The sequence below is a fragment of the Anolis carolinensis genome, chromosome 1, assembly GCF_035594765.1.
Source record: "Anolis carolinensis isolate JA03-04 chromosome 1, rAnoCar3.1.pri, whole genome shotgun sequence".
NCBI lineage: Eukaryota > Metazoa > Chordata > Lepidosauria > Squamata > Dactyloidae > Anolis > Anolis carolinensis.
Genome location: NC_085841.1, coordinates 132,300,366 through 132,325,086, shown reverse-complemented (window position 1 = coordinate 132,325,086; position 24,721 = coordinate 132,300,366). Strand labels below are relative to the sequence as shown.

At 39.8% G+C, this 24,721-nt stretch overlaps 2 protein-coding genes across 25 annotated transcripts in view; both read right to left on the bottom strand.

Annotated features, from left to right (window-relative positions):
• Positions 1–9,687, bottom strand: part of pxdn (peroxidasin) — a 96,106-nt gene extending 86,419 nt beyond the window's left edge. For both annotated transcript variants that reach the window (XM_008118527.3, XM_008118531.3), the window contains exon 1: positions 9,287–9,687. In XM_008118527.3, the coding sequence (XP_008116734.2) occupies positions 9,287–9,525 (239 nt within the window). In that variant the 5' untranslated portion in view covers positions 9,526–9,687. The remainder of the gene's footprint in view (positions 1–9,286) is intronic.
• Positions 9,688–17,861: 8,174 nt separating this feature from the next.
• Positions 17,862–24,721, bottom strand: part of myt1l (myelin transcription factor 1 like) — a 410,971-nt gene continuing 404,111 nt past the window's right edge. For all 23 annotated transcript variants that reach the window (XM_062982546.1, XM_062982551.1, XM_062982520.1 and 20 more), the window contains 2 exons: positions 21,052–21,195; positions 17,862–20,726 (listed from right to left, as the gene is read on the bottom strand). In XM_062982546.1, coding sequence (XP_062838616.1) covers positions 20,586–20,726; positions 21,052–21,195 — 285 coding nt within the window. In that variant the 3' untranslated portion in view covers positions 17,862–20,585. The remainder of the gene's footprint in view (positions 20,727–21,051; positions 21,196–24,721) is intronic.

The window sequence follows — 24,721 nt, the reverse complement described above, 5'->3', positions numbered from 1 at the left end:
AGTTGTTGTAATGTTTTGTTGAAGCAATGAATTTTCCGGAACAGAAGAGATAAAGAGAGCAGAGAGAAAAATCTCAACCCCAGCACAAAAAACAGGACACGACATCCCTTATCAATCCAACCACACAGAGAGAAACAAGCATTGCATATCACATGAAATTAAGCAGAAAGGGCTCTCCAAACAAACAGAGTCTACAAAAACCATTCTGCATGAATAAAAGAAGCTGTAGGTATATAAAAATATATACAGAGAGGGCAAAATAATCATACAGACTATGTTTTGACAGACAGATGGTGTAGTAGACATTTGTAGCCATGATACAAAAAAGTCAAATAAGTCAAATGCACACACAAGGGAAGAGTTTTACCCACAGATTCTGCTGGTGATACGCACTAATGGGAATATCCTAGAGCAGTGTTTCTCAAACTGTGCTTCTCCAGGTGTTTTGGATGTCAGTTCCCAGAAATCCCAGTCATCTTACCAGCTGTTAGGAATTATGAGAGCTGAAGTCCAAAACATCTAAAGATAACAGTTTGAGAAACTCTGCCCTAGAGCCTAAGATCATATATACTGTACTCAATATTGGATGGAATTCTAACTACAGTAGACCTGCTGAATCAACTGCTGAAGACTAAGGTTGGATCTACACTGCCCTATAATCCAGTTTCAGAATTTGTATTAACTACATTGAACTGGATTATATTAGTCTACACTGCTTTATAATCCAGATCAATATAGTTAATCCACATTTTGAAACTGGATTATAGGGCAATGTATTATTGCCCTATAACTGCCCTATATCCAAGGATTGGATCCCGGATTATCTGACAGTAAAGACTCATATAAACCAGTTCAAAGCAGATAAACTGGGATCACATCCTGGGATCTAAGGACAGTGTAGAAGAGGCCTCTGTCAAGACGTATGTAAACCCCATTTATTAAATGGCTCAACTTTAGCTGAGATGCACAATAGGATTTTGGCCATAAAGCTACAGCTGGCTGATCCAGAAGCTAAATTCTTTGGGATATGTGCATGTAAGCCCATACGAACACGTTTCAATCAAAGCATGGAAGTCTGAAAAGGAATATCAAAGACAACCGTGAATAACACAACTAAGCATATGCACAAAGGAGCCTGTGATGACCTGACAGCTGGAAGGCAGGATTACATGAAATACCAATAAAGATAAGTGTAAAAGAACAGCATGACATACAAATCAAGATATGCTTAAAATGGAGAAGGTATCTACCCAAGAATGGAATATAAAAGCTATGGATCTATTGTTCTGTGAAAAAGCAATTTGATTTTACAGAGGAGTAAAAAGTAGTCTATTTTTTCATTAGCCATATTCATTAAATTAAAAATGGCAACTGTGACTTGGTACATGGGCCTTTAAAAAAAACTAAACAATGGAAAGGATGAAAAATAGAACAACCAAGATAGACTGTAGAACATCCAACCACTTCAAATGAATCAGAGTCAGCAATATCTCTACAGGAACCATTTGAAGAAATATATTGAGATTTATTTTTGAAAGTAGAGATATCAAACAATGAAAACTATAATTTGTATTAATCACAGGTCTTTTTTTGGTAAGATTTGTTCATGAGAGATTTGTCATTGCCTTCTTCTGAGGCTGAGAGAATATGATTGGCCCAACATCTTCCAGTGGGATTCCATGGCCAAGTAGGGATTTGAACCCTAGTCTGCAGCTAGTAATTAAAATTTGGGCTAATTTCTATTAGAAGGCAGATAGGCTACAATTTCAACACATTCCCAAAATGCACCTATCTGTACTCCACAACAGACACCATAAGACTTGCCACAGTAGCTCTCAAATTAGATAACATTACACCTTAAGACATTGGATCCTGTCTGATTTTAGAAGCTAAGAATGATCAGCTTTAATTAGTACTTGAATGGGAGACAGCAAAAGAATACCAAATGCTGTAGCTATATTTCAGAGAAGGGAACTGGCAAACTACCTTTAAGTATTTCTTGCCATAACGTGGCACGCAAGTTAAAGATGCATACACATCATATACCTAGAGAAAAATGCCCCCTTTCTCACCTCAGGATCATAAACCCATGGGAAGAGAATCTCTTCCTAACACCTTTTAAAACAGACTTCTCCTTGAGTTGCTGTGAGTTTTCCAGGCTGTATGACCATGTTCCAGAAGCATTCTTTCCTGGTGTTTCGCCTGCATCTATGGCAGGCATTCTCAGAGGTTGTAAGGTCTGTTGAAAACTAAGCAAGAGGGGTTTATGTATCTGTGGAAAGTCCAGGGCGGGAGAAAGAACTCTTGTCTGTTTGAAGCAAGTGTTGATGTAGCAATTGGCCACCTTGATTAGCACTGAATGGCCTTGCAGATTCAAGGACTGGCTGCTTTTGCCTGGGAGAATCCTTTTTTAAGATGTGTTAGCTGGTCCTGATTATTTTCTGTCTGGAATTCTCCTGTTTTCTGACTGTTGTTCTTTATTTACTGTCCTGATTTTTGAGTTTTCTTAATATTAGTAGCCAGATTTTGTTCATTTTCATGGTCTCCTCCTTTCTGTTGAAATTGTCCACATGCTTGTTGATTTCAATGGTTTCTCTGTGTTGTCTGATATGGTGGTTGATAGAGTGGTCCTTATTAAAATATTGCCATTACTGATGTTTTACTAAGAAGCCCTCTGAATTTAGACACTGAATTTAAATCAAACTGCAGACTATGTTTCTGACATCTATCTTAAACCTTCAGGCATGTGTTACCACAAAAGAACAAATAAAAATGACCGACAGATAACAGCATGAACAGCAGCATTCAAGATCACTCAAAAATGGAATGACAGGAAATGGAACAAGGAACATTGACCAATATAAAGTGCTCTGCAAATGCACTTTCTTTTAAATGCAAGAAACATTAGCCACCCACTTCCTGCACTAGTCAGTTAATTTCTTTACAACTTCTTCAGAATTAACCAGAGCCTGCCAAAAGGCTGCATGGGGAGCCAAAATTTCAGCAATGGAAAAATAATTGCACCTTTCATTTGTAGTAAAAAAAAAATTGAAAGTCTGAAACAAAGGAAGACATTCTTAAAGGTTTTAAGAGGTCTAAAACAGATTTTCACAGTAGGGTCACAGGAAACTCTTAGGGTTAAAATGTGTTTTTATTAAATTAAGTTTTGCTCTTAAACACATTTACCTGGAAATAAGCCCCAGTAACACCCAGGACTTATTTCTGAGTCAATACGTATTGATCAAGTGCTAGTTATTCTTTCCTTCCAAAAGTCCTCATATGACTCAAGCAAAACATAAGCAGAAATGCTGGAATAGTCACTTAAAAGAACATGAACACTGCAAGTATCAAAAGTGTGCGGGTTTTGTTATTTGAAGTAAATGGCAAAACCTAAAAAGTACTTTAAAACAAGCAGGCACACAAAAAAAATTATCAGTGCCAAAACACAGGCCTTGGAAAATCTCAGGCACCTGGCAGCCTGGAAATTTAAAATGTTTATACAGCCCTGCGGAAGGCTGGCTCTTACAAATTCATTGCAGGATTCTAGGAATCTGAAATTATTTTCCAGGCAAATTATTTAGACTCTTTTCTCAGACTCAGTGCTCAAGCAATATCACTGTGTTTCTCTCTGTAATGCGTTATTATTTAAGGTAAAGGTAAAGGTTTTCCCCTGACATTAAGTCTTATTGAGTCCGACTCCGAGGGGTGGTGCTCATCTCCATTTCTAATGCCTCCAAGGTCATGTGGCCACATGACTGCATGGAGCGCCCGTACCTTCCCGCTGGAGCAGCACCTATTGATCTACTCACATTTGCATGTTTTCGAACTGCTAGGTTGGCAGAAGCTGGGGCTAATAGTGGGAGCTCACCCTGCTCCCCAGATTTAAAGCATCAACCTTTCGGCCATCAAATTCAGCAGCTCAGTGGGGGAGCCTTCATATTACTATTTATATCATATCATTATTTATAATAATATTAAAGAAATATTTTTAAAATAATATATTAAATATTATTATTTAATATATTATTATTTAAAATATATTTCTTTAATATATTTCTAGTGCCACTTCACATCTATAAAAGCTCATTAAGTACATAACACGAAAGGCTTTATGCACTAAAAAGAAAAGCTTTACCTCAGCTCTGTTTTTGTTCGACTTCCTCTCAGGATAACCTTGAAGAAATGTAAAACTTCTAAACACGTTCAAGTAAACTAAACTTAAAGGAATTCCATACAACTGAATGTAGGTGATGACTCAAAACAGCAGAACCAAGCATTTCCATAACAACAGCACTTCCCACTCCCCCATTCACTGGCTGAACTCTTTGTATGCTTTGCTGTGTGCACTAGAATACCTCAATTTTCAGAGAAAGTGTGCTGTGATGTCACTGAGGTTCACTCAGTATATAACATTAAGCACAACCATAAATCTCTGCCAGATCAAGGACCCTTTCTTCTCCTGCTATAATTTAGCACAGGCTCCTTCTTGTATATTTTATGGCCATACAAGCAGAAACAAAGAGGAAAGACCCCTCTCTCAGATGAAGTTTGCCACTCCTGGAGTTACTAGCAAGAATGGTGTTTTTAACCTCTCAGATATGATGGAAAGGTGGGAGGGGAGAGCTCTCTTTAAAGAAATCTTGCTCAAGCATTCCTGTTTCAGGCCTATGCTTATTTTCTTTAAGGAAATACATAAGTAACCCACAATCTTCCCATTGAAAATGCAAACCACAGCTCTGTAATGGCAAGATTCCTAGATCAAAGAGACATCAGAAACTATTAAAATGGCCCAATTAGAGAAGTCTTTGCATATCCCGCAACACCTTTAATCCAACATTCAAACCAGAAAGGAACTGTTGGGAGTTTGGAAAGCGCCAACAACAAAGAGGCTTCAGAGACCAGTGACTTGGAAAAGCCACAGAGCTCAAGCGAGTGGTTACATTCCTGGAGAGCACAAAGCCACACAAAGACCTTCAAGCGGTAGACTCAAGCTCTCCAGAATAAAGAGGAAAGAAAGAGGCTGGGGGCGGGGGAGAGGAAGAAGGAAAAGAAGCCAAACCACCCAGCACTGTTCCATGCAGATGTTTTCCAGTGACATCAGTGCTGGCTCAAGACCTTTCGCTGCCTGAGGTTGAGGGCAAGCTGTTGATGCCCTTTCTCATTTGATTTACAGAAGCTGGCACTTCGGCTTTGGGCCCTAAGTCGTCCCTAAAGGTGACACAGTAACCAAAACAGCAAGTCATCAGAGTCACGGGCATCTGCCTTGTTCTCTAGGAGCCAAATCCATCAGTAAATTGAACCAGAGTATTCAGTGCTGGCCCTCAGTGGAGTTCCACTGGGTTAACCTCACAATATAATTAACTTTGTAAGTCTTGGCCAGTACCATATACAGTTGTGTATGAGTCAATTTCATAGAATCATAGTGTTGGAAGAGACCTCACGGGCCATCCAGTCCAACCCCCTGCCAAGAAGCAAGAAAATCGCATTCAAACCACCCCCAACAGATGGCCATCCAGTCTCTGCTTAAAAGTCTCCAAAAAAGGAGCCTCCAGCACACTCCGGGACAGCGAGTTCCACTGCTGAACAGCTCTCACAGTGAGGAAGTTCTTCCTAATGTTCAGGTGGAATCTCCTTTCCTGTAGTTTGAAGCCATTGTTCCGCGTCCTAGTCTCTAGGTTAGCAGAAAACAAGCTTGCTCCCTCCTCCCTATGACTTCCCCTCACATATTTATACATGGACATAATGTATAAATATGAGAGGGGTCCAAAGCCAGGTCTGGAACCAAAATTGTGATATGACCTGTGGATAAGTCAAAGTCATTCCACAGAGGAGGGAAAGCACCGATGGTCCATCAGGAGTCCAGTGGAAACCCCATTTTCTTGCCCAAGCATTCAGAGTCCAGAAGTGAGAGCAGAAGGACCTGGTGCTTTTTTAGAAGTTCTCCTGGAACAAACTAATTTCTCACTTTCTGCCACTGTACTCAAAAAGGGAGATTATTCTCTTTTCGTTTTTTTGGTAAGGGTTAATGTGCAGGAAAAAGAAGCCCACCTAAACATTACAAAGAACTTCCTGGTGGTAAGAGTTGAACCGTGGAATATTCTACCTGGGAGGAAGGTGGAGTCTCCTTCTCTGGAGGTTTTTAAGCAGAAGCTGGAAGGCCAGGCCATCTGTTGGGAGTGCTTTGATTGGTAGTTCCTGTATGACACAATGGGGTTGGACTGGATAACCCTTGTGGTCTCTATGACTGTAGTACATACAGGCCTATGGATAAGCTGACCATGGTTTTGGTGAGGGTTAATTTTTTGATTAAATTTCATTTTATATGTGAGTAAAAAGGTAAAGGTTTTCCCCCGTTATTAAGTCTAGTCATGTCCAACTCTGGGGGATGGTGGTCATCTCCATTTCTAAGCGATACCTATTGATCTACTCACATTTGCATGTTTTCAAACTGCTAGGTTGGCAGAAGCTGGGGCTAACAATGGGAGCTCACCCTGTCCTGCAGATTTGAACCACCGACCTTCTGGTCAGCAAGTTCTGCAGCTCAGCGGTTTGACCCCATATATGTGAGTAAGTATTCAGCAGTGGTCCTCAAACTTTTTAAGCAGTGGGTCAGTCCACAATCCTTCAGACTGTTGAGGGGCCGAATTATCATTTGAAAAAAAAACCAAACCAGTTCCTATGTGCACTGCACGTCTTATCTGTAGTGCAAAAAAACCCAACAACAATAATGAAAGAACAATACAATATTTAAAAATAAAAACAATTATAACCAACATAAACATATCAGGATTTCAATGGGAAGTGTGGGCCTACTTCTGGCCAATGAGATAGTCAAGTTAATTAGGATTGTTGTTGTTGTGTGCCTTCAAGTCATTTCAGAATTTGGGCAAGCCTAAGTCTAAAACTGAGGGTGGGGGCCAGGTAAATGACCTTGGAAGGCCGCATCCAGCCCACGGGCCATAGTTTGGGGACCCCTGGTATACAGTGTTCCCTCACTACTTCGTGGTTCACTTTTCACAGATTCGCTGTTTCTTCTTTTTTTAAAAAAAATAATACTTTTATTTATTTATTTATTTATTTATTTACAGCATTTATATTCCACCCTTCTCACCCCGAAGGGGACTCAGGGCGGATCACATTACACATATAGGCAAACATTCAATGCCTTTTAACATAGAACAAAGACAAACAAACATAGGCTCCGAGCGGCCTCGAACTCATGACCTCCTGGTCAGAGTGATTCATTGCAGTTAATTGCAGCTGGCTTGCTCTCCTGCCTGCGGCACAGCCCGGGCCTTTTTATTAAAGAAGAGATAGATTTCTTTTACATAAAAGTGGGGGAACAATCTAAGTAAATAGAAAAGTAGGAAATATAGGAACTTAATTAAGAAAAAAGAAAGAGAGAGAAAAAATAAAAATTAAAATTAAAAAATAAATAAAAATAAAAATAAATAAAAATAAATAAAAATAAAATAAAAATAAACAGATTCGCTGTTTTGTGGTTATTCAATAAACTCTAAAAGAATATTATAAATCATAAAAAATTACAATTTACAGCCTAAGGAAGGAAGGAAGGAAAGAGAAGCCGAAGGGAGAGAAAAGGAGCCCAAGCAGCAACGGGAGAAGGAGGTAATTTATCAACACACGATTGGTTGATAAAGGCTAAAATAATGTATAACTGCCAAAATAATGTATAAATATTAAAATAAATATAGTGTCCCTACTTTGTGGATTTCCACTTATTGCGGGTGGTTCTGGAACCCACGCGATAAGTGAGGGAACACTCTACACAGACAATTTTTATATGTGAGTGTACACAGAAAAACAATGTTTTAACGTGCCTTGAATGTGGGTTGAAAAACCCCATCACTTCAAACCTCCCTGACGCCCAACAAAGGATGCATCCATACCAGGCATCCTCAAACTGGGCCCTCCCACTGTTTAGGCCTCAACTCCCACAATTCCTGATCATTAAACAAGCTGACTGGGGCCCTTCCACAGTCATATAACCCAGAATATCAAGTCAGAGGTAAAAGGTTTTCCCCTGACATTAAGTCCAGTCGTGACTGACTCTGGGGGTTGGTGCTCATCTCCATTTCTAAGCTGAAGAGCCGGCGTTGTCCGTAGACACCTCCAAGGTCATGTGGCCGGCATGACTGCATGGAGCGCCGTTACCTTCCCACCGGAGCAGTACCTATTGATCTACTCACATTTGCATGTTTTCAAACTGCTAGGTTGGCAGAAGCTGGGGCTAACAATGGGAGCTCACCCTGTCCTGCAGATTTGAACCTGGCACCTTTTGGTCCGTAAATTCAGCAGCTCAGCGCTTTAATGCACTGAGCCACCAGGGGCCCCTATCAAGTCAGAATAACCCACAATATCTGCTTTGAACTGGGTTATCTGAGTCCACACTGCCATATATTCCAGTTCAAAGCAGATATTGTGAGATTTCCTGCCTTGATTTCTGAGTTATATGGCTGTGTGGAAGGGCTCTAGAGCTTCTGGGAGTTGGAGGTCCAAAGAACAGGAGGGCTCCCGATTGAGGATGCCTGGTCGACACTGTAGTAAAAGGCAGGCCGTTTGTCCCCACTTGAACTGCTATGCCTCAATGCTATGGCATCACACCACATGGAGTTTGGTGAGGAGGCCCTAACACTTTTTGGGGACTTCCACACAGCCATATAACCCAGAATATCAAGGCAGAAAAATCCCACAATATCTGCTTTGAACTGAGCTATCCGAGTCCACACTGCCATATATTCCAGTTCAAAGCAGATGGGGGATTTTATTCAGCTGTCTAGAAGGGGCCTTTACAAGGTTGCAAAAACACAACTCCCAGGATCCCATAGCGGTTAAAGTGATGCCAAGGTGCATTCATTGTACAGTGTGGGTCGGGTATGGGCAAACTTTGGCCCTCCAAGTGTTTTGGATTTCAACTCCCGCCATTCCTAACAGCCTCAGGCCCTTTCCTTTTCCCCCTCAGCCGCTTAAGGAGTTGAAGTCCAAAACACTTGAAGGGCCCAAGTTTGCCCATACCTGCACTACAGCATCTATCCACTTCCAACCCAGTTGCTGCTTCCTGCATCTTAAAGGCCCCTCCCTCCTTAAACAGACTTCTGGAGGAGGCAGCAACTGCATTTAGATGCTGGATGAGATCCTAAAGCCCAGGGGTGCCAAACGGCGCCCATTCCACAATGCACAGTGCAGCCAGGAGGCCGGAGACAAAGAACGGGGAGGCTGGAGAGAGGATACATGCGATATCCGTACGCGCGGAGAGGCTACTTACAGGATGGAGGTCTGGGGCGAGACGGCGGGGACGCTCTCGAGGGCGAGGTGCATGCAGCGCACCGTGGTCCGGAAGCAGAGGCACCGGCTCGGGCACCACACGCTGCTGCCCCTCTGCGCCGAGGAAGGGGCCGGAGGAGGGGGCTGCTGCGGGGCGGCCAAGGGCAGGGAGAAGAGCGTGAGGAGCAGGAGTGCGGGGGATCCGGCCCCTGGGCCCCCGTGGCGCCACTGCCGGGCCATGCCGACGACCGACTGCCCTCCTTGGGCTGGGACCAGGAGGGAGAAAGGGCGCAAGTGGAAGGGAGGAAGGGAGCGAGCCCGTCCCCAGCGCAGCGCACCGCCTGGAAGGGGAGGAAAGAAGCAGGCGGCCCCAGGGGCTGAGCTTCCTCGAGGAAAAGGGGCGGTGCGCGCCCCCGCTCGCGCTCTCCCTCTCTCTCCCACGGAAAGGGAGAGGGGAGGGGGCTTGTGGGCGGGGCTAAAAGGAGCACTCTCTCCTTTCCTTTTCCCTCCCTCCCTCTCTCTCGAAACTCCCCCCTCCCTCTCCCCCTCCCCATCTTTTCCTTCACACCTGGAGAAGGCTGTTGAGTGAATACGCTTTCTTTCCTTCTCTGAGACTCCCCCCCCTTCCAAACAGCTGAATAAAATCCCACATAATCTGCTTTGAACTGGGATATATCTCAGTGTGGCCTCAGATAACCCAGAGCCCATCCACACAGCCCAATATCCCAGAATATCAAGGCAGAAAATCTCGCAGTATCTGCTTTGAACTGGGTGGGTTATCTGAGTCCACACTCAGATAATGTGGGATTTTCTGCTTTAATATTCTGGGATACAGGGCTGTCCTGAGCCTCCCTTCCACACAGATGAATACAATTCCACAATGTCTGCTTTGAACAGGGTTATCTGAGGGCCCTTCCACACAGCTGAATAAAATCCCCCATTTTCTGCTTTGAACTGGAATATATTTTTATTTATTTATTTATTTATTATTCAAATTTATATGCCGCCACTCCCCTAGGGCTTCGGGGCAGCTTACAAGAACAGGCTAAAATCTAACCATTTAAAAACATCTTTAAAAACATCCTAAAAGTATCTTTTAAAAACATCAATAACAGAAATCAAAAGCAAAATATATGGTACTGTGGACTCCGATAACAGAGTGCAAAGCAGGTATTGTGGGATTTTCTGTCTTGATAGTCTGGGTTATGTGGCTGTGTGGAAGGGCCCTGAGTCCACACTGCCATATATCCCAGTTCAAAGAAGATAATGTGGGATTTTCTACCTTGATATTCTGGGCAGATATATATGGCTGTATGGAAGGGCCCTGAGGCCAAAGGGCCCTTTCACACAGCCAGGGCCATAGGCAGAAAAAATTTGCGGGGGGGGGGGGGGGGTTGAAACTTTTGTTTAGCAAATCATGAAGAGTAGTTCCATAACGCAAAATAATTTAGAAATCAGGCTCCTTCGATAAATTTCTGTGGGCTTCTGGGGATTTGGGCCCCTTCCACACATCTGAATAAAATCCCAGATTATCTGCTCTGAACTGGAATATATGACAGAGTGGACTCAGATAACCCAGTTCAAAGCAGATATTGTGGGATTTTCTGCCTTGACATTCTGAGATATCGGGCTGTGTGGAAGGGCCCATTGTTTGTTGCAGTCACAAAACTGAAGTTTCTGGAGTACAACAACTACTTTTTTAGGACCTGCATCTCCTGCACTCTATAGTAATGTTTCCCCAGTATGGATTGGTGATCGGTGCAACTTCTAAGGCACTTTCCTGCTGTGAAAAGGAATGCCAGGCTGAGCCTTTCTTTGTGTGCCCTGGCACAAGCCGAGCCCCAGGAACATTTCTCTCCTTTTGGCCAGCCTTTGTGGTCATAAAAGGAGATTCTTGGTTTGCCTGACAACTTGCCTGTGAGGGAGGAGGTCCCGCTTTTAGGAGCAGTTGCATAGAAGGAAATCTGTGACTCTGGTTTGCCAGCAACAGTGTGTCTCTAGTTTGCTAGCAAAGCTGCCGAGGATGCAGTTCTAACTTGAGTCACTATCTCTTCTTTTTTGCACAACAAAAAAGGGGGTTGCACTGCCATGATTTCCATAAAGAAGAGAGACTTCCCATGTGTTTGCACTATCAGCTTCCCACACATACAAACACACAAATTGTGACATCTGCACATTACACTTCTGGAGGTTACAGCTGTCTTATCGCCCTTAAAGCTACCATTGTGGCATCAAGAAATGATTACAGCTAGTACACAATGCTTATATAATATGCTGTAACAGAACAATGGCATGCTTTATTTATTCATGGGAAGAGTCTTGCAATATGATATCAGATATAAATATACAATCAAAGAGCAAAATTCAGTGTCTCTGGTTCAAAAGCATATTATATGAGCAGTCAAACAGTAATGCTAATGTGGCCATGATGTAAATCTTGGGTTAGGACTTTTGATAACCATTTCTGGAGACCCCGAGAACGATCTTGGGCACATTACATGCTTTCAGCCTTAGAAGAAGACAATGGCAATAACTCCCTGTAACAAGATCACTATATGTGGGAATTGACTTGAAGGCCTATAACAACAATCACACATTAGGAAGTGCTCGCTCTTTCCTTTTTGGTCACTCTCTCACATACACAATTCCACTAAGCAAGGGGATCTTGTAGTACCTTAGAGACTGAGACAATGAAGTTGGTAGCATAAGATTTTCGTAGACTAGGCATCTATTCTACACTGTAGAATTAAGACAGTTTAACACCACTTTAACTCCCATGGCTCATGGAATTTGTAGTTTGGGGAGACACTAGCACTCAGTAGTTTTACAACTCCCATTATTTTATGGCATTGAGCCAAGTGGTGTCAGGCTGCATTACATCTATAACGTAGATGCATCCTAAATCTACTTCCTCAGTTCCATGGAGTAACAGGCCTTTATAGGCAGATTGTATATGTGAACAACTAATGCAAAACGTGAATAATATGATTCAGTTTTATCTATGGTCAGTAAGGGACACCTTTAAGATGATAGATGTTTTCTAAAGCCAAGAAGTGTAGACCAGGCATCAAAGAAAGTAGATTTAGTCCACAGAAGCTATTATAGCAACTTTTTTCTCTAAGTCTCTAAAGTACTATGAGATACATACTGATATTTCAGACTAACATGGTTATGTCTTTGGACAGTTCTACTAAGTTCAGCATCACTGCACTGCTGTCCACATTAAATTTTCTTCCTCATAGTCATGTCATGCCTGGAACTGCCACTGTTATTGTATATATATAAGTGCATTGACCAAAATTTGGAAGTCATAGGAATGTCCAGTATGTGACATATTCATACATTTAAGATAATCTTCTGGCAGCGGCTAAGAGAAGTTCGCGTCTGCCATCTGCAGCTATGAAAGTAAAAATGATGAAGATGCATAGTGTGCTGAAGAATCTTAAGAGAAAAGGAGGGGGGGGGAGACTAAATTTACATCTGGACCTACTTGGGCTCAAGCAGGATGTTCTGTGTTGAGAAAGATGGCAAAATGTTTGAGAACAGGATCATGGCATTGCTAACAATTATTTCATCCTAATACTAATTAGATTTAGGAAAATAGCTTTTGGTATTTGGAGCCAAAACTCTTCAACCGATTGTTACTTACGAAAGCCAACTGCTTTCCAGGCCCTGTTGAAGACATTGTAGAATAAGTGGAAATGAAAAATGCAGTTGGCTGAAACAAGACCCAAAGGTGAAGGAGCTGGCCAGCTGTCTCGGCATAGTTGTGACCAATGGGATTTCTTGCTATTCAGTCTTATGACTCAATTTTGTTGGCAGCATTCCTTCCAAGTATGAAAGGCAGATTAATTCCTTGTTTTCTGGGGAAGCAAAGCTTTAGTTGTCCTGGGCAGTGCTTAAAATCATCACAAATGGAGGCAACATTTGATTGTGTTGTGTAGAAAGGGGCTGTGCAATGCTTCCAGAGAGACAGTGGAAAACAGTAAGTGTGTCTGTACTGTGGAATAAACATAGTATGACACCATTTTAATTGTCATGGCTCAATGCTATGGATTCCTGGGAGTTGTAGTTTGACAAAGCACTAGCACTCTTTGGTAGAGAAAGCTAAAGACCTTGTAAAACTACAAGGACTACACTAATGAAAATCCAAAGGAAACCAACATTTTGATTTCACTCCCTTATTTACATTTGATCACCATCAAGGTAGTGGAATGTGTGACGCCTGCCAAGAAGTGTAGAAATATCAGTATCTAATCATTAACAAAGATAATCCGTAGAAAAGCTAAACATAATATAGATTTGAATTTGAGTGGCCCCTTTTGCAATGTGAATATGTGGAGGAAAAATATATTTTTGGTTATCATGCTATTGCAAATTTAATTGGAAAAGCCAGTCCTTTAAGAGCTTTGTACTTCAGGACTCATATCCACAGCCATGAAACACTTGGCTCACAATCAAAAAAGAACTGTAAAACCCTCTGACCGCAAAGAATCCAACTGATAGAAAGCTGATGACTTTTCTGTTCTTGTATACTTGAACATTATTTATGTAAAATCTGGACTTAAACCATTGCGAATTAAAGATATCTGACACAAAGCTAGTGATGATGTCTTTATTTCTTGGAAGTAAAGAGAAAATTACCCTGGATTTTTTGTGCTTTTTTACCAAGTAGAAAAGTGGCTTATCTTCATTTGCCAATACATCTTGATATTTGTCAAATACTGCCACTTGCTGGTTTCAAATATATCAAGCTTTAGTCTTTTAAAGAATATGGTTTATGAAAGTGCAGTAACTTCAAAAAAGTTGATCTCATTGTATAGAATGACTTTCCAAACATAAATCATATGCACTGACATTGGTTTCAGGTAAGTCTTAGCAACAAACTGCATTTATTTAATTGTCGAGAAACACCAAGGATTTATTGAAATCAGTATTTTAACATTCTTGTAGTTTCCTCACTACTAATAAAAATATCAGAATAGCCACACATGTGTAGTTGGTTATTTCCCAGTATTTATTCATTTGTAGAAATTTTCCATTTATCCTTTTCCCAGCAGGTTGGATCCTGGCTTAGGCACTTCCACTTGATCCCTCCCCAGACCACCCTTGAAATCCCTTTAAAATATTACATAAATAGTTGGAGTGAATTCAGGAGATGGTGGCGAAATCCCTGAAAATTACCTAGCAGTACTTTCCATGATCAGAACTCTCATGACACAATAAGAGTGGTCCTAGATCCATATTAGAATATTTGAAAAGATGAAAACTTACATTTTAAACATCTTGAAACATCTACAGAAATATTCTGATTATTTTTCTGATTGTTAAGGAAGTTTTTCTTGAATTTCTGGCCTCTAATGAATTGTTTTTATTGTTCATATTTTAATGCTGTCTCGTCGTTTTTAGCAATCTATTTTGTATTTTGTTTTAATTGCAAACATTTTGGGATATTTAGAATAAAAAGTATAATGTTCATAAATACATTATAAATATCTGGCTCATTTATCTTTCACTTTGTTGGCAATTGTTGTAGTCAGTTGGCTTATGGCAACCCTAAGAATGAGAGAGAGGCCTCCACATCACTCCATCATCAAGCCCAGCTAAGGTCTTGCAAACACGAGGCTATGGGTGTACCGACACTCTAGAATGAATGCAGTTTGACACCACTTTAACTGCCATGACCGAATGCTATGGAATTATGGGACTTGTATAATGCTATGGAATTATGGGACTTGTACCAAACTAAAACTTCAAGGATTACAAAGCACATGGGAGTTCAAGCGGTATCAAACTGCATTCATTCTGCAGTGTAGATGTAGCCCACGGCTTCCGTAATTGAGTCTATCCACATGTAACGGACTCATGCTTTCATTATCATGCAAAAGAAGGCTAAATAAGGAGCAAACATTTACAGAAGATAGTCAGGGTCTGTACTGATGGTTTTTCCTTCATTCCTTCTTTATCTCCACATTTTAGGATTGAGAAGTGCACAGCCTGTCCTTTCCATGTTATGCCTGCTGGGGTATATTCAGTACTTCTATTGATTTTATAGGCACTTACATATTTTGTTAACCTAGGGTAAGGGTAGAAGTGGTTTGGCTTATGAGATGCATGCAAGTTTCAGAACCCAAAGCAGAGATACCAAGATGCTTGTTTACAAAGCTATAGTCCTCCCAACCCTGTTATATGCCTGCGAAACACTCAACTTCTGGAACGATTCCATCAGCAATGCCTCTGAAAAATCCTGCAAATCTCTTAGGAAGACAGGTGGACAAATGCCAGTATGCTGGAAGAAGTGAAGACCACCAACATTGAAGCGATGATCCTCTGCCACAACTTTGCTGGACTGGCCATGTTGTCCAAATGCCCAATCACCGTCTTCCAAAGCAGTTACTTTACTCCCAACTCAAAAACAGAAAATGGAATGTTGGTGTTCAGGAAAAGAGATTTAAAGATGGACTTTAAAGCAACCTTAAAACTGCGGCATAGACACCGAGAACTGGGAAGCCCTGGTCCTTGAGAGTTGTAACTGGAAGTCATCTGTTACCAACCGTGTTGCGGAAGAACATGCAGATCAAGAATAGGTCTCTACGGTCATCTACAAACCCACTGCCAAGACCCTACACTTGGAAGGCAATCATATTCAGACATGAGGGACCACCAATGATGATAGTGTAGTTAAAATGGGAGATTCAAGCTTCATGGCAGTCTCATTTGAGGTTGCCTCAGTTTAAATGGTGGTACATTAAAAACAATTTGTTTTTATATAGAGATGTTGTCTTTATTATTACTTTTCTGTTCCAGAGCTTAGCAATGGCATTGATGAAGATCTTTCAAGACTGCTTCAAATGAAACCTTTGTACATGATCTAGCAGTTAACAATGCTATTATTTTCAGGTGTTCTTATACAGTACAGGGATACACTAGGTTGTAAAATGGATATTTTTGTTAATTTTGTACTTAGCATGATTTGATAACTAGCAGAATTATGCTAGTGAAAGGAATTGCTGCATTCAGTAGCATCCCATTATACTTCAAAAGTACATTAAGTCTTATCTGTATGCAAATGAAGTATTAAGGATGACAATATATAAAATCTGGTGTTACAAGAATATTAAACATTTTGAAAAGTATAAATTACTGAGAAATTCATAACAATGTGGAATTATCACTGAGATTCTACAACAAGAAGGCAGCTGCAAGCATTTAACCATGTCTTGCCTCTACACATGACTAGTAATATTGATGATGGAGTTCTGTTTTGCTGGTGAATGGGGTGTCGCACAATATTGTTTCCAAACCACTCTTACCAGTGTTCTCTAGTGTAACAATTAGAAGCGGGACCCATCTCAACTTTTCACCCCCTCAGGGAGCCCTAGAGATGTTATTTAATTGCACCAATTGCCAACCGATGAGGCCTCCATTGTTTGCTCCTAGCTGTTAAGTTTGGTTTCAAGGGTATTTGTGACTGTGGCAATACTGCCACATGAATATGGAGTATGGCTGAATAGGGAAGAGGTTGAAAAACTGTAACTGCAATTTGGATGCCAACTGGTTTCCTTGTAGGCTTTCAGTATCTTAACTGTAACTTTCATACATTAATGATTAAGATAAAATAAAAATTCCTTAATACAAAACCAAAATCAGTGCTAGTACATTTGAAATATTACGTATTACATACAAATCGGGACATGGAAGACAAGAGCAAGGAGGTAATCAGAAGAATTTGAATATGAGTCAGTGGTGTGGTACAGATTTGTAGATACCATCGATGCAATCTAGTGATATACTGTGTTTTCCCAAAAATAAGACAGTGTCTTATATTAATTTATGCTCCCAAAGATATGCTAGGTTTTATTTTCAGGTGATGTCTTATTTTTCCATGAAGAATTCAAATTTATTGTTGAACAAAAAAAGAACATTTATTATATACTGTACAGTAGTTGTCATCACAAACCAGCATAACCAGACAAACTGTGAATCCTATCAAGAATTTCTTGTTACTACAATTATTTCCATGTTCAACCATCTATGGTACGTATATTTACCGATCCTGCATGCTCTGGTGTTCTGTTTGGGAGGCATGCTTCAAAACAAAATTTTTGCTAGGTCTTATTTTTGGGGGAGGCCTTATATTTAGCAATTTAACAAAATCTCTATTAGGTCCTATTTCAGGGGATATCTTATTTTCGGGGAAACAGGGTAGAGACTCTTAAATGCATATAGAGGACTACATATAACAGAGCAAATGAAGGGTAAGTGCAAATCTATGGAGATTAAGCCCCTTTAATGAAATTACAATAGTTTAAAAATATCCTTGTCTGAGATATTCTTTGTAATGAGATGTGTAAAATGTGATTTTGATCATGTGAGTTGTATTACACTGGATTGGTAAATTTCGCTGCTTTTAAGCATGGCCCTACAGAAGAGTTAGCAATTTGTTACATAATAAAAATCTCCTTATGAGCTTAATGTTTCAAAAAAGAGTAGAAACAGGTACCATCTAAGAGAATGGCTAATCGTACACAAGATGAAAGCAAGGAAGTTAACAACTGACCAGAGAACAACTGTGCTACAAATGTGGCAACACATTTTATTTATTTATTTATTTAGAGTAAGATGTGTTCACATCCAGCATGACAAAATTTGTACAAATTTCACAATTTAAAAATGAAGTTATCACAGCAACTTGTGATTTCACACATTTATAGCAAAATTAAAATGTCAACAAACCCATGCTGTGTAGTACAAAAATAAATCAAACCTCAGTTCCACAGAGAGCACAATAAGTAGTTTATACAAAATTCTGTCTTAATAAATGAGCACTTAAATTAAACTTAGAAATGAAAATGAACAATAAGTTAGAATAAATAAACTCTGATGACTCACAATAATTTCAGATGAAGGGTCAGCATTCTAATATGTGACACTTTTGTGAACCCTATATAATAGTCACAGATAACTTTTGATTTGATATTATGTACCAACATTAGATGAGTAGCGCGGATTTGTGCTTAAAATCCCTTTTTTCCATTGTACATAGGTGATAACAATAAGAATCCAAAACTGATACTATCTATTACTCTACGGAAAGCGTTACTATATTGGCAAAGAAGCTGCAGACACAATGCAGTGGAAAAATGCATATGCCATTATGAACAATGAGAGCCCTAAAAGGAGGCTAGGGCAAAAAGTACAATATATATGGCAGAAGGTGAACAACAAGCACCTTGCTTCAGCTCTCAAAAAGGCAATTCTGAGCATGGCAGCTACAACTAATAGCACAACAGAAATGAGGGCACTATACAGAGAAGATACTGCAGAGCCCCAAAGTAATTACATAATCTTCTCCCAGCTAGTTATTAAAGTCCTCGTGGAAAACTGTAAGCTTTTTGTACAGTGAATAGTATAAAGTGCCGCTGGGATATACATATATTTATACATATATATATACCGAGGTTGAGTATTGTATCAGAATATTTGTTGTGAGATCCCTGTAGTCTCCCCTTAGCAATATTCCTGGATGAGCCACATCGGCTTCCATTCTAATTTGTTCAAATTTAGTGTCACAACATGAATGACACAAGAAATTGCACACCTCCGTATGGATATATAGGGCAAGGTAAGTGCAAATAGTCAACTGGCACATTGTGGGGACAATGACCCTGTAAGTCCTGTTCTGCTAAAAATATTTTATTTTATTATTATTATCATTTTTTTACAAAACCCATCTTTTTTTCATAACAAAATTTTTAAAGTACTTTTGTACTTTCTGCATAACATCAAGACATGGAAGGAAACGATATGCTATTAAATTGAAATTAACTGAACATCTGACAAACACAACACACCATCTGAAGAACTACTTTAAATGGAAAACAAAAATGTCGCGAGAAAAAGTGGACTTATGCATACATATAGTGCAGTTATTTTGAAGAAACAACAATCAAATCTGAAAAGTACAATACTTTTTTAAGCTTGAAATGACGCAATTTAAAGCAAAAAGTGCCAAAGTATATTTAGTTACATTAAAATTTTGATTGCATTCATTTTTGCAATAGGTAACAGTAGAACAAATAGACAGCATATGGAAATGCCACAGTAATAATGATTGTACGCCAACAAAAATAAGCAGAACCTAAACAGTTAAAGGGAACAAAGTGAAAAGATCAGATAAATTGAACTGTATTGCATTTCCTACCCAAAAGTAGCAATGAATCCAGCTCAGTGGCTGCTGTAATGATAAAATTTTAGGTTCATTCCCAAATTAAAAACTTTTTGTAAAAAAGGCAATATTTCTTTTAAACTATTGCCTTTTGCCTTAAGAAGGAAAGATTGAACTTCTGAAAAGATGAACTACATTGCTGTAACAGATAATTCGGACGGACACTTTTAAAGAGTCCTGGAGAGATAAGAGAATGTTGGTCCCAAAGTGTATTGGAAAAGAAAAGTTGAAATCTTCACGTTGTCCACCTCAGATAGAGCGCCTGTCATATGGAAGTTCCCATATTCATACCATGTAATGCTTAGAAGTTAATTTAAAAGTGCTGTTTAAGCTGCTTTGAATCTTCTGTCAAGTTTCCATGGCTTGATGTTGTCTTACAATAAATTACTCAGTTTTACATCTCACATCTAATTCATGCCCTTTTACTTGGAATTCCAAACCCCCCATATCCTTTTTATTGCCCCCACCACATACCATCTTCCAAAAACAAAAGTCACAATATTTTCAAGCATTGTTCAAAAATAAAGCATTTTCGCAACCAATTCTTGCTATGAAACAATATGCACACAAACTTCTTAAACCCCCATAAAATCCTCCAGCATGAGACAAAATGGGAGTGTTTTAAAAAGTGGCCGCAGACTGCAACATTGTCATTCAAAGCGGGTTTTCTTTTTTTGTTCTTTTTTGTGTCCATTTCAGTTCAAAATACTAAAACATTTAATCACTAAAGCATTAAAAAGAATTTACACTCTATTTAATTTTGATCAGCTTACCTCTTCAGAAATATATTTACCCCAAAAATGTGCATACAGTAGCAGCTATAAACATTACATGGCATATCACACTATGTCAGCTTATATGAAAACGTACAAAATGTGAATGTATTCAAAAAACTATTCTGCAGTTACTATCTTTAAAGCAAGACATAAAATCATCATGAAGTCTTGTAAGCATAACACTTTTTCAAACAGAAAGAAATATATATATATATAACACTTTCTGGTAAATTACAGCAGCAAAAAACAAGAGGCATCTTTTTTAAAGGTAAGATTTTCACCACTACAGCAGCTGTTCACACCTGAATTCCTCTCACAGCCTGCTTTATATTTTCCAGTAGGGCTTTATTTTCTGGACTCTGATAACGATCTTGATTTGTATACATGTCCGTCAAAGTGGTCACGTAAGCATCAAAATTTTGTTCATTGATTGGTTCCTACGAGATATTAAATAGTAGTTCATATACATCTTTTATTTGCTTAATAGTACAATAATTTATGCAAAACAAATATCAAAGCACACTGACACCATTTCCTTAGCACATTAAACAGCCTAGTTCAGAGCTTACTTAATTTTACAGGAGACATCGGGATTGGCCCACCGTGTCTTTTTTAGCAGTTAAATTTATCTTTAGGGTTTCGGGGTTGATACCGCAAATCTCCATCTGGTTGAGGAGCCATAAACATAAAAACAGAAAGACATCTACTGCATGAGGTGAAGGAGACTGCCAAATTCCTTAACGTGTGCCCTCAGTCACTTACCATATGCGGTAGCTGGATATTAGCTAGACTATGAATTAAAGACTGGCTTAAATTGGCCAATTCGTGAAGAAGAGACTCATTTTGTTGCTCAATTACTTTGTTCTCCTCTTCTATCGTCTTCAGATTGCTCTCCATTGTGGTAATCTAAAAGGAACAAATGGGTAGACAATGTGATATGTGGCTAAAAACTCTAGAAGTGAAAAACTAAGGTCCTGTATTTTGTTATTCGATCCCCCTTCCTTCAGCAGGGACATCTATAAACAGAGTTGCAGTCACAGGAATTTTAGATGAAAGCCATTATGTGAGATGACTGAGCATTTGCTTTGCTTATATTAAATATATACCCAGATTTAATTTATCAAAATTAGTGTAAAGGCAGCCTTTATAGTACATATAGCCTTAGTATGAGCAGGAGGGGCAATCTCATTTTACCACCCATGCTTTATAATCTGAAGCACTGATCATGCAATTAGAATCTGTTAGAAAGTTCTATCCTTAATAAAGGAATTGGTTTAGAAATATGATTCGGGACATTGGCTCCAATTTATATTACAAATAATAACTAGACTTTTTTCTGATAATTTGCACTAAGTATCCAATATTTTGATAGGCTCTATACTTGTGTCTATCATTATTTATGGGACTTTTCTCCAAGAACAGGTTGAATAGTCCTTGTCTGAAATGCTTGTGAACAGAAGGGTTTTGCATTTGGGATTCTTTCAGATTTTGGAATATCTGTATTTGCATATATGTACATACTAAGATATCTTGTGGAAGAGAGATAGCTTTGGTTTGGTGGATGACCTATGAAGAGAGCTAGACAGGGGGAGTGTGTCCTTGTTGGTTCTCCTGGACCTCTCAGCTGCTTTCAGTGCAATTGATCATGGTATCCCCTTCTGGGTTGTCTCGCTGCAATGAGACTGGGAGGCACTGTCTTACAGTGGTTCCGGTCCTTCCTGGAGCTCCGTATCCAGAAGGTGGTGATGAGGATTTCTATTCGAACCCCTGGCCATTGAGATTAGAGGTTCCTCAAGGTTCCATTTTGTTTAACATATACATGAAACCACTGGGAAAGGTCATCTGAAGTTTTGGAATACAGTGCCACATATATGCAGATGACACTCAACTCTACTACTCCTTTCCACCAAATGCCAAGGAAGCTGTTCTAACCCTAAATGAATGCCTGTCATCAATAATGGACTGGATGAGGGAAAACACGTTTAAATTTAATCCAGACAAAGCAGAGGTACTCCTGGTCAGTTGGAAGGTAGATCAGGAAATAGGGATTCAGCCAGTGCTGGATGGGGTTACACTCCAGACACAAACTGAAGACACAGGTCTTCAGTTTGGGGACTCCTCCTGGAGTAGTTAAGAGGGCCTTTGCACAATTAAAACTTGTGCACCAACTGTGCCTGTTCCCTGAGAAGCCAGATCTGGCCACTGTGGTGCATGCCTTAGTTACATCCCATCTGGATTACTGTAATACGCGTGGGGCTACCTCTGAAGAGGGCTCGGAAACTTCAGTTGGTCCAAGGAACCAACCGGGGCTGGCTACAGAGAGTGGAGAACCCCCCCCTCCCCGTTGCAGCAGCTCCATTGGCTGCCAGTCTGTTTATAGGCACAATTCAAAGTGCTGGTCATGACCTTTAAAGCCCTAGACTGGTCAGGTCCAGGCTATTTGGCTGACTACATCCCCTTGTATGAACCTGCTCGGGCCCTGAGATCTTCAGGAGAGGCCCTTCTCTCGGTCCTACCTCCATATAAAGCTTGGTTGGTGGGAACGAGGGAGCGAGCCTTCTTGGTGACTAGCCCATGACTCTGGAACTCCCTGCCAGAATGGCCTCCTCCCTGCTGTCCTTCCAGTGGCAGGCTAAAACCTTTTTATCCAGCCAAGCTTTTAAAGAAGAAGGTTTTAAAGATCATGTCAGGAGCTGCTGTGGTTTTATATGTTTTTATGGATTTAATCTGAATTGGTTTTAATATTTATGATGTTTAATACTGTTTTAATATTTGTATATTTTAAATTGTATTGTAATGCTTTTAATGTTAGCCACTTATGGATGGGAGAGAAAAAGCAGGAAATAAATAAACATAAGAAGAGGAAGAGGAGAAGAGGAGGAGGAGGAGGAGGAGGAGGAGGAGGAGGAGGAGGAGGAGGAGGAGGAGGAGGAGGAGGAGGAGAAGGAAATTAAATTATGTTTCATATCCATCTTACACACATAGCCTGAAGGTAATTTTATCCACATTTAAAATAATTTTGTGCATGAAACAAAGTTTATGTTCATCGAATGATTAAAAATACAAAGGCATCACGATCTCAGCCACACATGACAATTTTAGATTTTGGAGGATTTCAAATTTTGGAATTTTGAATAAGGGATGCTTAACCTGTACTACCCATTTTCTTGCAAACTGAAATATTAATTTTTGTCTATGTTAAGTGTGTATTTTTTTTGTAAGGAAAAGGGGGAAGGGGGTATTTTGTCATGAATCCTCCTGGCTATTCCTGAAATGATAAGGCCTGTTTTTCTCTAATCAAAGTTACTAAGCCTATGGGCATGTAGATGGTGCAGATGGAAAAAGTGGATTTGTCCTATGCTTCACATAGCTAGCTGTTGTATGAAAACTCAACAGGTGGTCAGGGGAATGGTTACGTTATTCCATAGATTGCCCCATTTCACTTTGTACAGTAAAAGCTTCAATGCGGGGGAAAGGGAGAGGGAATCAGGATGTCTTCCACACTTTCAAGACTTCTATGACAAACCAAATGCTCAATAAATAAACCTTCTACTGATATTGCCCATCCAGAAAAACTGTTATGTTAAACCAGAGGAAGTAACTCACTTTAAGTCTTTATTCTGCACATGTTCATTCTCCTACCTGTCCTGTTTTGCCTCCCTACTTTTGGGATAAGGTAAAACAAACACACAGAGGACTTTCCCTTTCTTTCTTTGCTATAATGTGAAGGATGTGTTCAATGGGAGAGGTTATACAGAGTTTGGGAATGTGGTGCTGTCCGATATGCTGATGACACCCAACACTTTCTCTCCCATCCATCTGATTCTGCTAGCGACCTACCTATTCCAGCAGCCATTTAATCTGAAATCTGTCAAGTTTGCAAGCAGAGTGGCCACTGGAACAATTGATGTCTGGGGCAAACCCGTTTGCCCCTTCCTCCTAAATCATACCTGTTTTACTTAATTCTAAATATAAATATAGCAATGCAGACTTGAAAATTATAATTAGTGACCAGGCCATAATACTCCAAGCCAGCCAACCAGCTCTTATTTGCTTGTATTTTGATTCTACACTAGATTCTGCAATTTTGCTTTGATTTTCAGGATGAAGAAGACACAAACAGTTGAAGGATGTGACTGAGAATTGTAACGAAAGTCATGTGTAGTTTGACCCTTATTATACTGTGCATTAACGTGGATAGAATGGGTAGAATATTGCAGCTGTTAATGCCACTAGGTCTGCTTATCCTCCAGCCAAATCTATGGCTTAACTTACAAAGACTGCATGTATCTATAAAGCACAAAACTCATCTTGACATGATAGTTTTGATGGTGATGTTGGGAGAACATATAAAATAGAAAATGTCTTTAGCCATCATAGTTGACTTTCTAATATTCTGAATGATTTTGATGTAATAAAACCACTTGAAAAA